This window comes from Phytophthora parasitica (assembly GCF_000247585.1).
Source record: "Phytophthora parasitica INRA-310 unplaced genomic scaffold supercont2.11, whole genome shotgun sequence".
In the NCBI taxonomy this organism is placed as follows: Eukaryota; Oomycota; class Peronosporomycetes; order Peronosporales; family Peronosporaceae; genus Phytophthora; species Phytophthora nicotianae.
The window spans coordinates 1,484,486-1,502,529 of record NW_008648997.1 but is presented as its reverse complement, the minus strand read 5'-3'; the positions used below and the strand labels follow the sequence as shown (position 1 = coordinate 1,502,529).

Genomic DNA, 18,044 nt, shown 5'->3' with positions numbered 1-18,044 from the left:
CACAACCAAGTTGAAGTGAAAAATAAAATGAAATGATTTGTTTTTATGTTGTTGTTAGTGGTGACCGGAGCGATTGGCAAGAGAGGCAAATATCGAGTCCTGTTGCTGCAAAAGCGACGATGGGGATCCGAACTCTGCGACTCTTCCAGCGTCCATGACAGCAATCTTGTTGCAGTGCAAAATAGTGTTGATCCGATGCGCGATGATGAGCACCGTCTTATCCGCGAACGTCTCTTGGATCGTCGCTTGGATGAGGCGATCGGTGGCTGTGTCCACGTTGGCAGTGGCTTCATCCAGCACGACAATTCTGCTGTCCTTCAGAAGCGCGCGACCAATACACAGCAGTTGACGTTGACCCACCGATAGATTATCACCACGTTCAGAGACCACAAAGTCCAATCCAGTGCCCCACTTCGTGACTGTCGCTGCCAAATGCACTTGTTGCAAAACTGACCAAATGGCTTCATCACTGTAGTCTCCGAATGGGTCCAAATTGTCGCGAAGACTTCCACTGTAGAGCACTGGATCTTGAGGGATAATTGCCAAGCCACGACGAAGATCATGCAGTCGCACCTTGTCAATGTCAATGTCATCAATAACGATGGCGCCGCTATCGAAAGCGCAGATACGGAACAGCGCAATCATCAACGAGCTCTTGCCAGCCCCCGTTCGACCACAAATGCCCACTTTCTCGCCTGGTTGAATGTCCATACTGACACCTCGAAGCACTAGTGGCAAATCGGGACGATATCTCAAACACAAATTGTCAAAGCGAATGGCACCTCGCGCCGGCCAAGCAGCTTCATTGATAGGCACACAGTCGGCATTGTCCGTCTCCACTGGAATATTCCGGAAGTGTAGCAATCTCTCCACACTCGTCATCGCGTTATCCGTCAAGTCAACCGCTCGTACAACCCACTGGATCATCGAAGTCAACATCAATGAATACGAGAGGGAAATGCCAGCAACTACAGAATCCGTTTGTCCTTTTGACGTGACGAGATAAATTGTCACTACGAAAATCACAGCCACCGATAACCAATCCAAACGAATCGCCAGCCACCGTCCAGCTGCCCAATATGTAAAGTAGAACGAGGTGTTGTCGTCGACTGCTGCTTTGTTGAGCTCCACGAATCTATCCTGCATTTGGAACGCACGGATCGTGTGTAGACCATTCAGAGTCTCCCCGAACAAGTTGAAGACGGGAGAGCGAGTGACACCTTCCAGTCGCTTGACTTCTCGAGAAGTTTGCTTGAAATATACTCCAGTGATGACGAAAATGACCAGCATGGGCAGATACGACAAACCGACCCAGAAGGAAGCCAATCCGCAGACTACCAGGCAGCCAACGAAGACTCCTAAACTTTGAAAAAGAGTCTGGTAGTGCTGAGGTAAAACCGAATCCATTTGGTCGAGATCGTTGGAGAATCGATTGAGAATTCGCCCCACAGGTGTCACATCAAAGTACAGATTGATCGGAGCACTGAGCACACGTCGGAACAGCTCGTTGTGCAGACTTTTCGAGCTGCGGATGCAGGATTCCATCATCAGCAGTCCTCGAGCGATAGTCACGACCGAGCAAATAACGATGAAGCCAAAGTACCACAAACCGTACGACAGTTCAGAGTAACTCGAGTTGGATGACGACGCGCTTTCCATCTCGTTGGCCCAGTGTCCTTGCCACCAATCCACGACTACGCGCATGGCTTGGCCAGCTAAATATGCTGCGACGATGGTAAACACGACGAGAATTCCATTGAATCCAGTCTCATCGAAGTAAGACTTGTACGTTTGGCCACTCACTCGGCCCTTGACGCGGTCTTCGCTGCTGATCAATGCGGTGGTGTTGCCTTCCGCTTTACTCTGTTCGGGTACAAGAGAGTGGTCCTTCTTGGCAGGAATTGCGGTTGCTGAGGGTATTGTCGCTGATGGTTTTTCGTCATCTTCGTGCTCATCAATCACGTCTTGCTCGAGTTTATCCAGCGTGTCACTGATACTCTGTAGCTCTGGGAACTGAGCCAGAATATCCGAGTAAGTGCCGTCACCAGCGATTCGACCGTCTTGGAGCACAATAATCTTGTCCGCGTGCTTGAGAAGGTCGTAGTGGCTATTCAGTACAAGCAAACGGGTTTTCTCTCTTGCAATCCCCATAATACATCGACTGAAAATTGCGTGGGCGACGTGTGGATCCACCGCACTGAGCGGGTCATCGAGAATCAAAATGTCGTAGTTGGAGTGGTAAACAGCTCTAGCGATGGCCACACGGGCCTTCTGACCGCCACTTAAGTTGATTCCTCGTTCACCGATCTCAGTTTGGTCGCCGTCTGGGAGAGCGTGAAGATCCAACGCCAACTGTGTGGCCTCCAGCACTGAATTGTATTTGTCCGCATCAAACTCCTCCTCAAACAGGATATTATCCTTCACAGTGGCGTTACGAATCCACGATTCCTGACTCACATACGACAATCCACCACAAACATCGACTGCTCCATCCACCAGAATCATTTCACCGAGCAGAGCATTGAGCAGACTCGACTTGCCGGATCCTACAGTTCCAACGATCATGACGAGCGATCCCGCGTCAATTTCGAGGTTCACGCCTTCAAGTGAAAGATCGTGCACCTGAGCCAAGTGAATTTGCTCGTCTGCAACAGCATCAGAGTTGTCAGGATCAACAATGACGACGTCTGGAACAATTTTCGGCTCTGGAGACCACCTGAAGTGTGCGTTTCGAACCGAAATTGTCCCTGGCGATGGAGAATCATCGACCTTTTCCTCGTCGGAAGTTATGGGGCTATTTCCATTGGTTTTCTTGACTTCATCACTCCCGAGATACTCGTCCATACGTCGGTACGTCACAGAAGCTTGAGAAAGCGACGCGACTGCAAGTGGGAACATGTTGACAGCCAGGCGTGTAATGTTGACGACGTTGATGATTGTGTACGCATCTGTGACTGTCACTGTTCCGTTGATGCCAACGTAAATCCCCATGACCAATCCGCCGAGAAACACAGGAGTGAGAAACAGTAGAATTGTGTTGGTGATCTGGAGATAGTGGAATTTGCGATAATGTTCAATTTCCGCCGCTCGGATTTTTTCAACTCGATTGGCGAGTGATTCTTCCCATGCGTAAAATTTCATCACTCGAATTCCTTGCAGCGCCTCCGATGTCACTTTCACACGCTCCTCTGCGATACAGAGAAGTTCCTTTTGGACGTCTCCGATGTGGTCTGCGAGTTGCATCGACGTGTAAAGTACAATAGCCAACAGTGCAGCCCCACAAACTGCCGACACTCCATCGAACAACACTCCAATCAGAATGATTGTCACGAGAAATGCTAGAGGAGCGACTAAAATCCAAGGACCATTGATAATGGCGAAGAAAATGCGTTCCGAGTCCACACTCATCAACGTAGTGATCTCACCCGTAGTGTAAGCGTGTCGTGCGATACAGGAGAGACTCAGAGCCTTGCGGTAGACTATATCCATCGCAATAGCCCGCATATTGGCGCCCACTCGGGACGATAAGAAGAAGCCGTAGTTGAGGCATGTGATACCCACAAACGAGACCCCCACCATCAATGCCACGAGGACGTAGCCATTGTCAATGTTGAAGACGTTCGATTCGTCTTCAAGGTATTGCAAAATGGCCTTCGCAATGAATGGTTGCAACACCATCGCCGTCATGTAGGCGCAGTAATTGGCGATGATTGTCATGATCTCTCGACGAAATGTCTTGAGAAATGCCATAGCAACATGCGGAAGGTTGAACGGTTCCTTATTCGCAAGCGCATAGTGGCGACGGAAGCGTTCGTGTAGCACGTCGCAGGAATCTTGTGGAGCAACAGCCCAGATGTCCTCCTTCTCGAGTACCTTTTGGGCCCCAAGCGATACCAGAGGCTGTAGCCAGTGGGCAGATATCACGGACGGCAGTGACGCATGCTGCAAAGGATTGGCACGGAGTCGGAATGGCTCCTCTTGAGCGTATCGCTCAGCCAAGCGCAGTTTCTTGGAGCGTTTGGCACCGTCGTTCCTGGTATTTGGCGTGGGCGGGACTCCGACGTAGTTGCTGTCCATCGTGGCTGTGAACCAATTGGAGAATGAAGGTGATTGATGCCAACCAGCCGTTGGCAGACGGCACCCAGGATCCCGAAGGACGTTGAAGACAGCCTAATTTTTAATCCGGGCCAGCTAATCAACGCACTTGATGAGTCTAAACGAAAGAGTTGATGAGTGGAAAACTGCTGACGACGATGTGAGATTTGCATGTTGATCACGTGACATTCGCAGCATTGTGGATGTTGCACAGTGTGAAACGCTCAGTGGTTAGTTACACGGAAACGATGGAAAACGTTTTCCAAAACGCATCATCGAGACTTCGCGACCGGCACGAAATATTCGACTAGCTTCATTGGCGCTGAGGATAGTATCGCTGAAGGATAGCGGCAAGAAACAAACCAACGAGAAATTTAATCAGGCTATGTACAGAAACGGCTTCATGCAAAATCAATAATTTAACGTCAAGGCAAACAATTTGTTACTCGGACAGTGTCTCTGAGTTTGCTAGTTAAAAAGGTTGCCATGTCGACCGTCAATGCAGTAACGCTTCTGTTGTCCTCAAACCGCGAAGTGCTCACAGTCGCCTCTGGCTGTATCGTAAAACGGATCAACTTCCTTTGTTGATGGCAGATCATCGATCGTTGACAACGACTCGTTACTGGTAACGGCGGCCTCTGGAAATTCGATCTTTGGTGATATCGCGATGTTTGTCAAGCTTCGGTAGCACCGAAGTCTACGCTGATGACTACAAATGGCGACTTTATTGGGAAATGCTACAGCCGCTGTTCGAAGTTGTCGATAGGTTTGCAGTTCGTGAAAAAAATCTTAGATTAAAATTATTTTAATCGCTGAAAGCCCAGCACCACATTAACATGTAAGTTTTAATTACTGTTAATAAATTATCGGATGCCAAATGCTTTAAAATCACTCATGGTGATAAGTTACCATCTTGAGCGACTCTTTTTACATCAAACCCACTGTTCGTACTTATGTAGATGACTTTCACACACATGCTTTCGATTTTATTAACTCTCGTGGTTGTTTAATTTATTAAAATAACAATTTAATGGAATAATGAATGAATATGGTAAATAACTACAAATTGTAGTCTACAATACTGGACCAGTTTACTGCAGGGGAAGCAGTCATCTACGAAAGTTGTGATGCATCATCACAACTTTATGGCTGGCTCAGATTTGCCGCTCTTGTGAGTAAGGTAATTCTCCAGGTTTGCAATGTAGGCAAAATGCAGTAGAAACACACACAACACAGTTGGCTAAACAGCGTGATTCATCGTCCTCTTTTTCTTGGTCTCTAGCTACTGTATGATTCCAACAAAGGCACACACATGTAAGGGCGGTCAAAGCGGTCCCTTTGGCATGATTCTGGAGGTCCCGGCCCTCGTTGCAATCGACGCATGACGCTGCATCCAAACTTGCCGTTTATTTTCTCGAATCTTGAGACCTTGCTGCCAATCCCCACTTTTGTGCAAAAACAAAGTTAAACCGTTACTGCTATTTTTGCTTTTCAGAGTTCCAGACCACACGTCGAAATGGACCTGACAGCCGACGGCGGCCCCGACGGCGGCGTCACGTCCTCAGCCGCATGGGCCTCATGCTCGCTGCTGCTGCTTGGGCTACTCCGCTCGCTGCTATTGCACACGACGCGAGACTTCTCGGTGTTGGCTCAGCTGTTGCTGCTGCAATGGGCGCTGCACGTGGCCACTACCCGCAACTCAAGACGCGTACGCCACTTCTTATTCGACCCCCAACGCGCAACTTTAGACGCCGCACGCCGAGTCGCCAGTCTCTACGTGACATTGCAGGCACTACGCCACTTTGGACTGCTCTTTGCCTTCCTATTGCAACATTTGGACGTGTTATTGCTGCAACTCAAGCGATGGCACGGCACTGGAGACAGGAACAGCGCGCTATTACTACTCTTGGGCCACGTTCTGGTGGCAGGCGTCAATGCGGATGAATATGGGGCACTACTGTATACTGTACTGCTGCTGGGGGCGGCGTTGGGGCTGCAACTAGCTGCTCAATCGTCCACACTTCGAGGTATTGCGACAGACAGTGACGCATCGTCGCTATCCATTGCTGTGGCCACAGTAATCGCTGCCATATTGGCCTTCCTGACGCCCAAGAGTGTAGTTCACGCTCAGCAGATTGCCAACGATCGAGCGAGTGCTGACGGAGGCGTGATGAACGTGTCCACGTGGATATTTTCCCTGGTTGCTGCAGCTTTGATTCGGTTTGCAGCTGGTCACTTTGAGAGAAAGGTTAACTCATTATCATCGGCCAGTCAAGTGAAGGCGCAGCTGGTGTGTTCGTCAACGGGGATGATGTTGGCAATTATCGTTGCAATCTCGGAGTTTGGCTGGTTCCGTGGCTTTTTAAGTGCCGCGACTTGTGGTTTTATCCTGTACGTTCTGGTGGATCGATGGCGACGTGTTGATAATTCTTTTCGGGGCGGCGAGACGTATCTGGACACGTACAGATCTAGTAGGAAGTATGGATCTATTGAGGGTGGATTGATCGCGCATGTGCTTGCAGTGCTGTGGGCTAAGCGTGCCTCGCGTCAGATGCTCATCTTTCTATCGGTTAATGTTGCCTTCATGTTCGTGGAGCTGGCAGTTGGTCTGTACACGAACTCTCTGGGACTCATGGGCGATGCAGGGCACATGCTATTCGATAATGGGGCGCTCGTGATTGGTCTTGTGGCCTCCTACATTGGACAATTACCACCTGATGCACAATTCACTTATGGATATGGTCGCGTAGAAGTTCTATCGGGCTTTTTGAACTCACTGTTGCTACTTGTGGTGTCGTTCCACTTGATCACTGAAGCTGCGTCGAGATTTATGGATCCACCTGAGGTCACAACGGACCATTTGCTGCTTACGTCAATCGCTGGACTAATTGTGAACCTCGTGGGACTATTTTTCTTCCATGACCATGTACATGGCCACAGTCACAGCCATGGAAGCGACTCAGGAGGTTGTGGTGGTGGCCACGGACATAGTCACGGGAATAGCCACCACCAGGCGCATGGTGAAGACGCCTCGGAAGACGGTCATCACGGTGGGAACAGTAACATGTATGGGGTGTATCTGCACGTACTGGCCGATACTCTGGGCAGCGTGGGCGTGATTATTTCGTCCATACTGATTCACTTGTACGAGTGGCACGTGGCGGACTCGGCGTCTTCTGCACTCATCTCACTACTGATTTTGGGTAGCACTCTTCCTTTACTGCGTGATACTGCTCGACAACTGCTGCAGGGAGCTCCACAAGAGCTAGAAAATAGTGTGAATGCGGCGCTACAAGAAGTCGAAGCCTCCGTCCCAGGTGTGGAGCGTATTGCGCAGTGGAATATCTGGCATCACGCAGGAGACATGCGCGTCGCGACGTTACATCTTGAGGTTGCCAACTCAGCAGATGAGCAGCGAGTACTGCAGCAGACCCGAATAATTTTCCGACGTCATGCTCAACTCGACAAGTTCCTGTCTGTACAGATTTCAAAGCCTCAAGTGATTGCCACAATGGGACTGGAAGGTTTGGGCGCTGAGCAGGCCACGGTCATGAACGGATGCAGCGCTGGTCACAGTCACAGCGATGGTCATGGTCATGGTCATGGTCATGGCCACAGTCACGGTCATAGCCATGGGATGGAGCCTCTGTTGGACACCCATACATCGTTTTCATTACAGCCGCAACGCTCACACAACTATCTGCAACAGCCTACGATGAGCACACACGAGAACCCAGTGAGTGACGACTCCAGATACGCCACTTCGCCACAACTTCCACTAAAACCCCAGCATGATCACAATCACGAACATGGACTTCACTTCCATCCAGCGTCCACGTCAAATGCTTTTCCGCGCAACACTACAGACTTCTCAGGAGCTCAGCGTTGGTAGTGCCCTGAGTCTATCTCGGAAGTTATGGTGCTAACACCCGATCCAGTTATGAATCATTTTTGCCGTGTATACAGAGATTTTTAAAGTAAGTCGAGAAGCCGTAGACGTGTGGGATGATGCCGTCAACTATTTTCATTGAGTAGTATACAACCAACATGAACAGCTTGCCTATTCTGATCACAGGTGGCATTCATGCTTTTTCCTCTAACGATTGCAGCATGAACGAGGATCGACTATCAATCAGTAGGCCATCGTCCGATTCCACGGCGCTTCTCCTAGTCGATACGCGTGCATCGCAATCACTGGAGCCGATTCGTTTACCGACCAAGCTGAGAGATCGAATCGACCGTGCACAGCGTCGTGCCAATGCTGTCAAGGATGGCGTCTCAATATTCACGAAAGACTCCAAGGACTCGGCCATTTCTGTATCAGCAGCGACAGTAGGGAGACGAACTGCCACTGCTCCGACACCTGAGACCACCACAGCCTCACTGTTCGGCGACTTTGTCGACCCTCATCGTGTTTCGACTGCAAGCGGTGGAATGGACGACAAGATGCACCTTCCTAACGTCGTGCTTAGTCACAAAATGCGGGACTTTGAAGCGCGAGCAAACGCAGGAGGCAGCGTGGCGCTCTTTTCAGCCGATCCAGCAGACCGAAGTTTGCAAAGTTTGTCCCTGGAAGACCGCGAACGCGTCATGTTGGTGATGCAGGCAAAAATCCGACAAATTGCCAGCGATGTGGATGCGAGTTTTGCTCGGATCACGAAGGCTCTTGATGCGAACGGGATTTTCGACTCGGCTGCCAATATCCAGCGAGCGCAGACACTTTGTCTAGTAGATCTACAGCGTCGATGTAAGCTGGATAAACTTCGAGACGAGGCCATGCGCGAGGTTTTGAACCTACCAACATCAACACCATCGAACCAGAAGAACCCTGTTAATGCCTCTCGCAAGCTCAGTCAACTTCTGAGACCGACAACTCGAGCAACATCCGCCGAGATGGTAGCAGCAGTAACCTCAACGAAGCGTAGGAAGCGGAAGCCAGTCCGAGTCTCGAAGCTACCTGCACTCAGTAAGACTGATGGAAGCCTCAACAAGAACAACCAGGCTTCTTCGCCTCAATCTCACCAGGATGATCGTACGAGTGTTGGTGTGTCTCGGATGTTAACACGGCGTGGTGGACTTGCACCTCCTGTTAGTGCATCTCAGATTGCGGTACGAGAGGAGGTTTCGTTCACTACTGGGGTTCCTATTAACAAGAATGCCAACGACTGGGAACTCTACACTCAACACTCTCATGTGGCACAGATTCTGCAGCTACTAGCAAAAGGGGAGTCGTCGAATACCAAAGGATCTGGAGCTTTTAACCCAAATAGCGCCGAAGCCGATATGGACCATTCGCGAGTGTTGGACCCAGTAGATGAGTGGACTCAACGCTCTCCCAGCTACCAGTCAGTTGGTGCTCGAGCTGCAGAAGCAGTTCGTAAATGTGGTGAGCGTCAGCGTTGGGATACACTTGTACATTTCCGCTCAAATTTCTCTCGACTGGGTGTCTCTGCTGCACTTCGACAGCGTTTAGAAGCACAACACTCGACCTGGAAGAAGGGCCAAGACACTATAAGAAGTGACAATGGCGAAGAGAGTGCAGACTATGGAAGAGGAAGCAGCAACCAGCAACAACGAGACAAAGAAATTTACGCAGAACTGCAGGCTCACATCCGTGAACGCCTCATTGCTAGTGAGAGACGAACAAGGACAGCAGCTGCAACTGTACGAGTAGGAAGGAACTCGAGTAAACTGCGTCTGCCACAGACAGCACCAGCGAAGATAATAGCAGCAAGCAGCTCGACGATATCTCTTCCAGTGGGTGAAGTATCTGCGCTTCAAGGAGATCAACTACAGCCGCTACAAGATGACGTTCCGTCCCCAACTCTCGGTATATCCGTGTCTGAACCAGTTTTATCCACCAGTACGTCAGACTTGCCATCTTCCTCGTCACAGAAGCATTCTCGGTTCGGTTCTCGCGTTCGGATGTCGGTGTTGGAGCTGAAGATGATGAGGGATCCGTCCCTGTTAATGTCGAGGCATGGGAGGCGGAAAGAGTCACTCATCGGCGCTCCACATACCCAGTTAGGCAGTAAAGCCATTGGTCGTCACTCAGAAGCTCGGATAGCTTATCGAAGAGATACAGCCCAGACGTGGGCGTGGCATTTACCTCCTGACACAAACCCTGATAGTGTAGTGGATACCATTGTAGAGGATGATGAACGTGATGAGGATCGCTTTGATGAAGAGGGCTACGATCAAAATGATGAGGATAACAGTGAAGAAGGAGAGGAACGAGAAGATGGAACGGAATATGCTGAAGATGATACCGAAAGTGTCGATAGCAGTCGCACTGGGTTCTCAGCCAGGAGTTCGATGAGCATGTCGTCTGTGAAGAGGAGCACCAATAATGGCAGTAGAAAGCATGGCAAGAATAAGAGACCACCGACTGTGCAGCGTCGGGCAAGTCGTGGTCCTGGCGGTCGTTCTGCGGCGAATACGTTGACAGGCCATGCTCTGAGTCTTCATGCTCGACTGGAAGTCATTTGGCGCGTGCTACAGTTCCCTTATTCGAACAAATTGACAATGCTGGAACGGTTGTCAACGCTGCAAGACGCCGACGCTTTTGTTTCTGTGCTGGAACATTGGGAACGTGTCACTCCGTTGGTCGCTATTCGGCAACGCATGAAGCTTGCGTTGTCCGGATATGCCGAACGTGGAGACTTGCGTCCAAATGAATGGGTTACTCCCTCTGAAATTGCACTTGTGTCTGCGCTGCCACAACCGCCTGAGCCGAATTCGGATGCTTTGCCACCTCGCAAGACTTCGCTCGGTGAGGTTGAGACCATATCTCCATCTGCATTTATTGAGTGGGTACGTTTCTATAATGTTGTCGTTGCCGCTCTTGGTGCGATTTTCTAATGACTCTTTTGTTTCGTGCTATAGGTTCGAACACATTTCGACACAGTGACGTTACAGATACAAAAACTGGCAAATGATCTCAAAACTCACACTGGGGAAGAACTACAATTCCAGGGACATCCGTATCCACGCCGCAGATAGCTTATAGATTTCCTGTGGAGTATTAAATAGCGACTGAAAAAGAATTGGATGCTGCGATACAAACAAGAAGACGACAGCACCCGGTTGAACATTAGGAACGCGACCGCACCTGGTTGGACGGTAAGAATTTGTCTTTTAGAGACCAGTCTACTGCCATTGATAAATCGATCCTTCAAAACGATACCGATGGCAACTACTTGTTCTGATCGGTCGATGCCTCCATCGAGGTATCTTGTTGGTCTGCCCACGCTTGGATGGCGGCCAGAAGTGCGCCCACGCCTACATACAAGAATCAAGAGGCGCAGTCACATATACCGCTATCGGTTTATAAGCTTCATTGTCAACTTACCGTCTCCAAATGCGAGCTTGGAGGCTCCTGCAGAAGGGTCCAAACCGAAATTGGCCATGACGGCGTTGAAGTTGCCCGTCTGCAGAGCATTCACTAAAGATCCGATGCTTTGACGCAACTGGGGCGATCGCAGCTTCACAAGTCAAAAAGGGTATCACAAGTTAGTTTTAAGTCAACCACTTACAGAGTGCTCCAAACTCCATCTCACCGTTGCTCGAAGCTCGGCTGGAGTCTGAGAGCCTTCAGGCAGATGTTGGAGCAGAGCTTCAACGCTCGCGGGGTCGTCGAGGATAGAACCCAAATTGTCGGCACTGAGCAGTTTAGTCAGGGCCACAGGCTTCGGTTGCTGCAATAGAAGATCAATACAACATCAGTATTCAGGAACACCTCTAGCTAAAGGAAAGACTTACGGCGAGCTGCTGGAAAGAAGCCATTGCGCGCTGGAGATCTGCAGTAGTGAGAGTTCCAGCAGCAGGAGTCATAGACGCAGATGCAGGTGCAGCGGGAGCTGGAACGGTGGCAGCCGGTGTTGGTGCAGGAGCTGACGGTGTAATAGATGAAGCTGCAGCATCTAACAAGAACAACAAAAGCACAAAGTCAGTTAAAACAAAGTCCGCGTTGCTAATAGACGCCTCAGGACCGTGACCAGCAAGCCTACAAATGTAACAACAGCACAAACCACAATAAAGTGTGAGAAAACCTATTGTTTCAAGCACAGGTGAAGAGAGAAGAAAAGCGCAACTCACGTAGGCGTTAGTAGGCTGACAAGCTGCATGGAACCGAACAAATGGAGAACTCTTTGTTGGAGAATTACATGCTACCTACCCACATGGGTACAAGCCTTCCACTCCTCGGTCTCCCAACAGCTTTAGGACGACGTGTCCATGTTGCCCCCACCAGAGCCGCTGCCACTGTTCCCGCCGCGTCTGTTGCCACTCTCTGAGTCACCTGCAGCGTTGCCTCCAGAGGCGTTGGGGTTGGTGCTTCCTCCGTCGCGCATGCTTTCCTCGATTGCCAGACGTAGCAGCTCGTCCTCGTCCATCTCGTCCACTTCCATGCCGCTCACATCGTGCTCGTGTTGCGTCGACGCCGTGGTGGCAGCCGCTGAGCTCCCTCCGCCACTCTGCGACGCCTGAGATGACGATACGGCGGACGTGGCAGGCGACGAGGCCGCCGACTGAGCGCCCGCAGGCAGTCCCATGTTTTGTAGAATGTTCTGCAGCTCCGACATCTGTACGGCTTGGCCGCTACCGCCAGCGCCGCCGCGTCCCTGGTCTCCTGCGCCCATAGCGCCCAGCATCTGCATGATGGCGTTGTGGTCCAGCTGCACGTTGTTGCCGGATCCACGGCTACCGTCGCTACTCGAAGTCGCTTGCGCGTTGTTCATACAGTCGTTCACCTTCTTGACGAGTTCCTCATCACGCGAAGCATCCTTATTCTGTAGGTTAAATACAATAGATAAGAGGGTTCGTTGTCGAGAGTGAGTGCATCTATGAGTGAATATACCTGCATCCAGAAGAAGAAGCGACGCGACGAGTTCTTGTACTGCAGAATGTACACGCGGTCGTCGGGGCGGCCTGTGTCCACCTTGGCGAAGTGCGCGTCGTCCGGGAAGATGATAAAGTCCTCGGGACTGGCGCCGGTCTGGCGGTCGACCCACTGGAAGTGCAGCAACTGGTCGTCTCCACGCGAGAGACACACTTTGCCCTTCTCCAGCTGAGGAGTGACGAGGAATTTGCCATTGGCAGTAGGCTTGACTGTCATCTTGCCGGCGTTGAACGACACCAGCTCGTTCTGAATAGACAGCAGAGTCAGATACCGGGAAAGCAGTACGCGTGGATTACAGCAATCTACGTACACGGCCGGCGGTGCTTGGCGCGAATACGTTGCCGAACTGCGGGAAGAGCGACGACGCCATGACGTTCTTGGAAGCTTTTTGCTAAATGGGGCGGAAGATACTAAAAGCGTCTAATTAGTTTAAACAACGTGCTATTCACGTTAGATGCTAAATAACCAACGTTTTGATTGTCATTTTTCAACAATGGCGCGGCAAGTGCTAAACTATCACGACGTGCAGCTGTACGAGTCGGATGTGGCGCTGTTCGCAGGACGCCAGTGGCTCAACGACAATGCCGTCAACTTCTACTTGCAGTATCTGACGCAGACGGTGGCTTCACGCGACGTGCTGCTCATGGATCCGGCCGTGGTCTCGTGTTTGCAGCATCAGTGCGAGGATGAGGACGAGTACCAGGACCTGGCTTCGGGGCTCAATTTAACGAGCAGACAGCTCTGCATCATTCCAGTAACCGACAACGACTCGCTGGGCGGGGACAGTAGCCATTGGTCACTGCTGCTCTATCGCGACGGAATGTTCCAACACTTTGACTCGAGCTCAGGTCACAACAAACATGCGGCACGGCGCGTAGCTGAACCCTTTGAACTTCTGCTGCAAGCTGCCGGGCGATACGATGGAGACGGAGCTTCTCGACACGTAGAGGAAGTGCAGGACGTCCCGCAGCAGCAGAACGGCTACGACTGTGGCATGTACGTGTTGGTACTGGCTGAGTATTTTTGCCGCCGACATGCGGGCGAGATGGAGACTGTGTCACTTGACGACTATGCAACGCCAAAGAGAGTGACGGAACTTCGATCGCAGATGCCCAACCTCATCGAGAGGCTGAAGGTACGAACTTAAGAAAACTGCAACAGCTTCAAGTAACAACGCAGAAATCGGATTGGATAAAAAGAGGAACTTTTTGCAAGGATCTCTGTCATTTTTTCGAAAACTTGTGCAAAATGCAGATCGCGATCGTGCAGTATGGTGCGTTGTGGGGCGTGTGTGTTTACAGTGAGATGGCAGTCAACGGGTGCTGATGATTTAGAGTTCATTGCCGTCTTGTAGACTCGCAGCTCGGGCAGGTGGAGCGCAATATGGAGGTCAGTGTTGGTGCTGCGTTCAAGGCGATTGCAAGCAGATATGTGAAGCTAACTGATCCTCTCTTTGACTTGCAGTATGTGGATAAAATGGTGGTGTTGCTCTCCGAAGAGGACAAAATCGATGTGCTGATGCTGTCAGAGGTGTGTGAACAATGGAATGGTTGTTATGTTTTGCTGCTGACTGTGCGTTGTTGTTGTGAAGATGGCATTTACAGGGTACGTGTTCAAGTCCAAAGCTGATGTGGCTCAAGTGGCCGAGGTGGCGGGTCAAGGACCGACATTCCACTGGTGCCAGCGCCAAGCGCGTCGGCTGCACTGCATGGTGACCTGTGGCTATGTGGAGAAAGAAGGCGAACTGCTGTACAACTCGATGCTGGTTGTTAGCCCTGAGGGTGAACTCGTGTGCAATCCACGCAAGACGTTTTTGTATGAGACTGACAAGTCATGGGCCACAGCAGGAAACGGTTTCTGTACGTGGCACTGTCCGTGGCTCAACAAGACCATTTCCTTTGGAATCTGCATGGACATCAACCCGGATGACTTCAAGGCTCCGTTCTCGGCGTATGAGTTTGGCACGCATGTCGTGGAGAACAAGAGCGACTTGGTGCTGTTCGCTTGTGCCTGGAATGACTTTGAGGATCATGATGTCGAGCCGTATCGGACGCTCTCCTACTGGGCGGAACGTCTGTCCCCGGTCATCACGGCGCTGGGGACAGGAGAATATACCAAACCAAACTGCCATTTTCTGTGCTCAAATCGAATTGGCTCGGAGAATGGCACGTTTTTCGTTGGGGCGAGCTGTGTCCTCTCTCTCAAGGAGCCTGCTGTGGTTGCACACGCCGGACGGCGCTCAGAGGAACTACTCCGAGTTGAGGTTCCTGACGAAGAAATTGCAGCAGGTGAGTAATAGACTGCTTAGTGTTAGAAGCATGAGTCCGGTAGTGGAATCAATATTGCTTCAATGGTAGATCACAATCTTTAATTCATTAGGCGTTCAATGGTGGTTCATCTTAACTACACTTCCCATGACTGATGCTGGGTGTTACATGTATTCACAAAGTGCATGTCCGTCCCGTATTAACTAACGCATTATGTTGTGACTTCCAAGTTAAGATTGACTCGTTACAAGTACATACATACTGTAGTAAAGGAATTTTGATGAACAATGATGCAGCATAGGTAGCATTTTTCCGGGTCAGATCAACGAACCTGCTAACCTCAGACATCTCGAAATTCAGTTTTAAGGTCCCGCTCGATGCAGCACCGCTTACGAGCCAGTGTAGGCGATATTTCTTGCCGGGTAGGCGATCACCAACCAGTCTTCAGACGTCGCACTACAATTTGCAAACACCGGAATGCAAACCGAAAGTGATAATGACTTCAACAACCCATTTCTTATGTTGCTCGAGAAGTAGAGACCAGTCAAAAAAAAAAAAAGCAAATACCATAGACTTCCCAGCAAAAGAATTCTACATGCGTGGGAGCGATGGAGGTCGATTCACTATTAGCAGACTACGTAGCATGAGAGCATCACTTCAAGAAAAGTTCACCAAATAGTTGCATATTGCAGTACATGTACAGCTATCTACGGAATCATTGCGATACAGTAGCACGAGTGGATTGAAGGGTCGCGTTTGGATTTTCTTCATTCGTCTACCGACAATGGTTATATGTCCAATAGCGAATGCAGGAGTGCGTGCGTGTGGGCGGCAACAAGTCGTTGCCATTGCCAATGACTGGCAGGCAATCGTCTGCAACTTGCAGTAAGCAAAGCCCAGCGACGAGGATCTGCTACCGGTGACGCGTTTTGGCCGGTGGTGCCGACGTCATCGCCGAAGTGACCCGTCGTTGGATTGTGGCACAATGCGGCGGTTGATCAAAATTCTAATGCATGTAGATGTAGTGTGTCTTCAATTTGACTAGTTATTTAAGAACCTAAGGTTCTCCAGGAAACTTGAGTATTTAAGAACAGCACCCAAACACAAAACTACCGCTTCGATAGAACACCAGAAAGCTTTCGTCGGCCGAAGTGACGTCGCACCCAACGTAGCTTCTTTGTAACGGCGACGAGTCCCACGTGGCTTTCCGCTTAAGTATAGGTTTCAAAACTGATTCAAGCACTGCGTTTCAAATTATTGTTTAATTTAGAGAAGTACGTTTATTTGTTTTGGCCGATACAAAGTTTAGCCCCAGCCAAATACTTTGGAAGTTTCAGGAATGTTTTTGAAACAACAAGAAATGTATACCTATGCGGGAGATCACATCGTGACGCGCACGGGTCAATTCCACAGTTGGGTCTCCGCTCGGCCGACGGTACGCTCGTCATTGCCATTTTTGCGCCGTCACGCCCACGTCGGTCACCGAAAAGCTCCAGCTTGAAGCGGAGGACCTTGGGACGATCTTCATCGGCAGCAGCACCAGCAGCAGTAGCAGCAGCAGTGGCAGCTTGGCGGAAGGCTGACGACCGGATGCGTGTGAAGAAGTTGAACGTGAACCGACGCCACAAACCAGGGGAAGACGAGGCCGTCGCGGCGGGCGGAGACAGCGAGCAGCGCAAGTGGGTGAGCCCCACCAAGCCTCAGCGAGGAGCAGAAGTCAGCACCGGCAGCAACAGCGGCTCCAGTAGCCCCACAGACGTCCAGCAACAGCAGCACCTGGACGAACACTCGCCGTTGGTGTTCCAACCCCACAACAACTCGGACCTGTACGCACGCGGCGGAGCCGGTGGCGTCTCAGTGATGCCCAACACTGCAGCGGATGAGGCGGCGGATAAGAGCCCAATGCGCAAGGCGATGATCGACCGGATCGTTGAGACCCTACGCGCCATGAAACCTCACGCTCCCGAGAAGGTGCTGGCTGCGTTGCCCCGACTGGCGTTGCACATGGAGAAGGCACTGTTTAAACTGGCCAAGAACGAGGCCGAGTACTGCGATCAATCCACATTGAGACTGCGTATCACTCACATCCAGGAAAACAATGCCAAACGGTTACTAGCCCAGCAGCAGCAACAACAGACACCCGAACAGAGCGGCAACACAACCGTTCCGCCGCTCAAGCCTCTGACCGAGGAACAGGCTCGCGTCGTCTTTCAGTGCCTGCAGTCATGGCGCCAGAAGCTCGTCAATATGTATGGGGTAGCACCATGGGACATCTTGCCTAACGCTACACTGGCCAAGGTGGCGCTGTACATGCCGTCGACTGAGCAGGAGCTCTCCGTGTGTGGCGTGGGGAACGAGCAGATTGCGCGCTTCGGCTCTTCCCTGGTGCAGGAGCTTCAACGGCTTCGTGGCCCTGCTCCCAGCAAACCAGCCGCTCGGCCGATCAAGGCCAAGCCAGGGCGCAAAGCAGGTTCTGGCAAGCGTGGATCTTCGGACTCGTCGGCTTCCAGCGCCAATAAGAAGCGCAAGAATGGAGAGGCGGCACGTCTGGCCCCAGCAGCGCCAAGCTTCAGCGGTACGTCGCTCATGGCTCCAGCGCCGCTGCTTCCTGCTGTGGACTCGCTCCCGACGTTGCTACCGACGGTCTCGATGATTCCTGGAGGCGTCACAGCCTCAGCAAGCGCCACTAGTAACTCGATGGCGATGAAACAGTCACAATTTACCAATACAACACCGACACGGTTATCTCCAGGGCAGCAACAGCCATTCTTCGCGCGGTTGCA

At 51.1% G+C, this 18,044-nt stretch overlaps 6 protein-coding genes across 9 annotated transcripts in view; 4 read left to right on the top strand and 2 right to left on the bottom strand.

Annotated features, from left to right (window-relative positions):
* Positions 1 to 10: 10 nt before the first annotated feature.
* On the bottom strand, positions 11 to 4,212 carry PPTG_07410 (hypothetical protein). Its single transcript, XM_008901585.1, has one exon. The coding sequence runs from the start codon at positions 4,075 to 4,077 to the stop codon at positions 55 to 57; it is 4,023 nt and encodes a 1,340-aa protein (XP_008899833.1). The 5' UTR covers positions 4,078 to 4,212; the 3' UTR covers positions 11 to 54.
* A 1,399-nt stretch (positions 4,213 to 5,611) lies between these two features.
* PPTG_07409 (hypothetical protein) lies at positions 5,612 to 7,987 on the top strand (the record flags this gene model as incomplete). The annotated part of the gene is made up of 1 exon (XM_008901584.1): positions 5,612 to 7,987. One exon carries the CDS (start codon positions 5,612 to 5,614, stop codon positions 7,985 to 7,987), a length of 2,376 nt encoding a protein of 791 aa, XP_008899832.1.
* Positions 7,988 to 8,205: 218 nt separating this feature from the next.
* PPTG_07408 lies at positions 8,206 to 11,173 on the top strand (the record flags this gene model as incomplete). Of its 2 annotated transcripts, none has more annotated exons than XM_008901583.1 (2): positions 8,206 to 10,904; positions 10,981 to 11,173. In XM_008901583.1, the coding sequence occupies 2 exons, from the start codon at positions 8,206 to 8,208 to the stop codon at positions 11,003 to 11,005; spliced, it is 2,724 nt and encodes a 907-aa protein (XP_008899831.1). The 2 variants fall into 2 exon arrangements, with proteins under 2 accessions (XP_008899831.1, XP_008899830.1); XM_008901582.1 differs by having other exon boundaries at positions 8,206 to 10,908; positions 10,981 to 11,097.
* On the bottom strand, positions 11,099 to 14,196 carry PPTG_22101. Of its 2 annotated transcripts, XM_008901709.1 has the most exons (7): positions 13,305 to 14,196; positions 12,953 to 13,240; positions 12,395 to 12,884; positions 11,857 to 12,017; positions 11,655 to 11,792; positions 11,447 to 11,579; positions 11,099 to 11,376 (listed from the first exon to the last, which is right to left on the bottom strand). In XM_008901709.1, exons 1-7 carry the CDS (start codon positions 13,362 to 13,364, stop codon positions 11,291 to 11,293), a joined length of 1,356 nt encoding a protein of 451 aa, XP_008899957.1. In that variant the 5' UTR covers positions 13,365 to 14,196; the 3' UTR covers positions 11,099 to 11,290. The 2 variants fall into 2 exon arrangements, with proteins under 2 accessions (XP_008899957.1, XP_008899958.1); XM_008901710.1 differs by having other exon boundaries at positions 12,395 to 13,240.
* Positions 13,488 to 15,383, top strand: PPTG_07405 (hypothetical protein; the record flags this gene model as incomplete). The annotated part of the gene is made up of 4 exons (XM_008901581.1): positions 13,488 to 14,129; positions 14,249 to 14,267; positions 14,349 to 14,524; positions 14,586 to 15,383. The coding sequence occupies 4 exons, from the start codon at positions 13,488 to 13,490 to the stop codon at positions 15,288 to 15,290; spliced, it is 1,542 nt and encodes a 513-aa protein (XP_008899829.1). The 3' UTR covers positions 15,291 to 15,383.
* A 1,468-nt stretch (positions 15,384 to 16,851) lies between these two features.
* PPTG_22100 overlaps positions 16,852 to 18,044 on the top strand; it is a gene marked incomplete at its 5' end in the record, with an annotated part of 4,410 nt that continues 3,217 nt past the window's right edge. For both annotated transcript variants that reach the window (XM_008901708.1, XM_008901707.1), the window contains one exon: positions 16,852 to 17,950. In XM_008901708.1, the coding sequence (XP_008899956.1) occupies positions 16,852 to 17,950 (1,099 nt within the window). The remainder of the gene's footprint in view (positions 17,951 to 18,044) is intronic.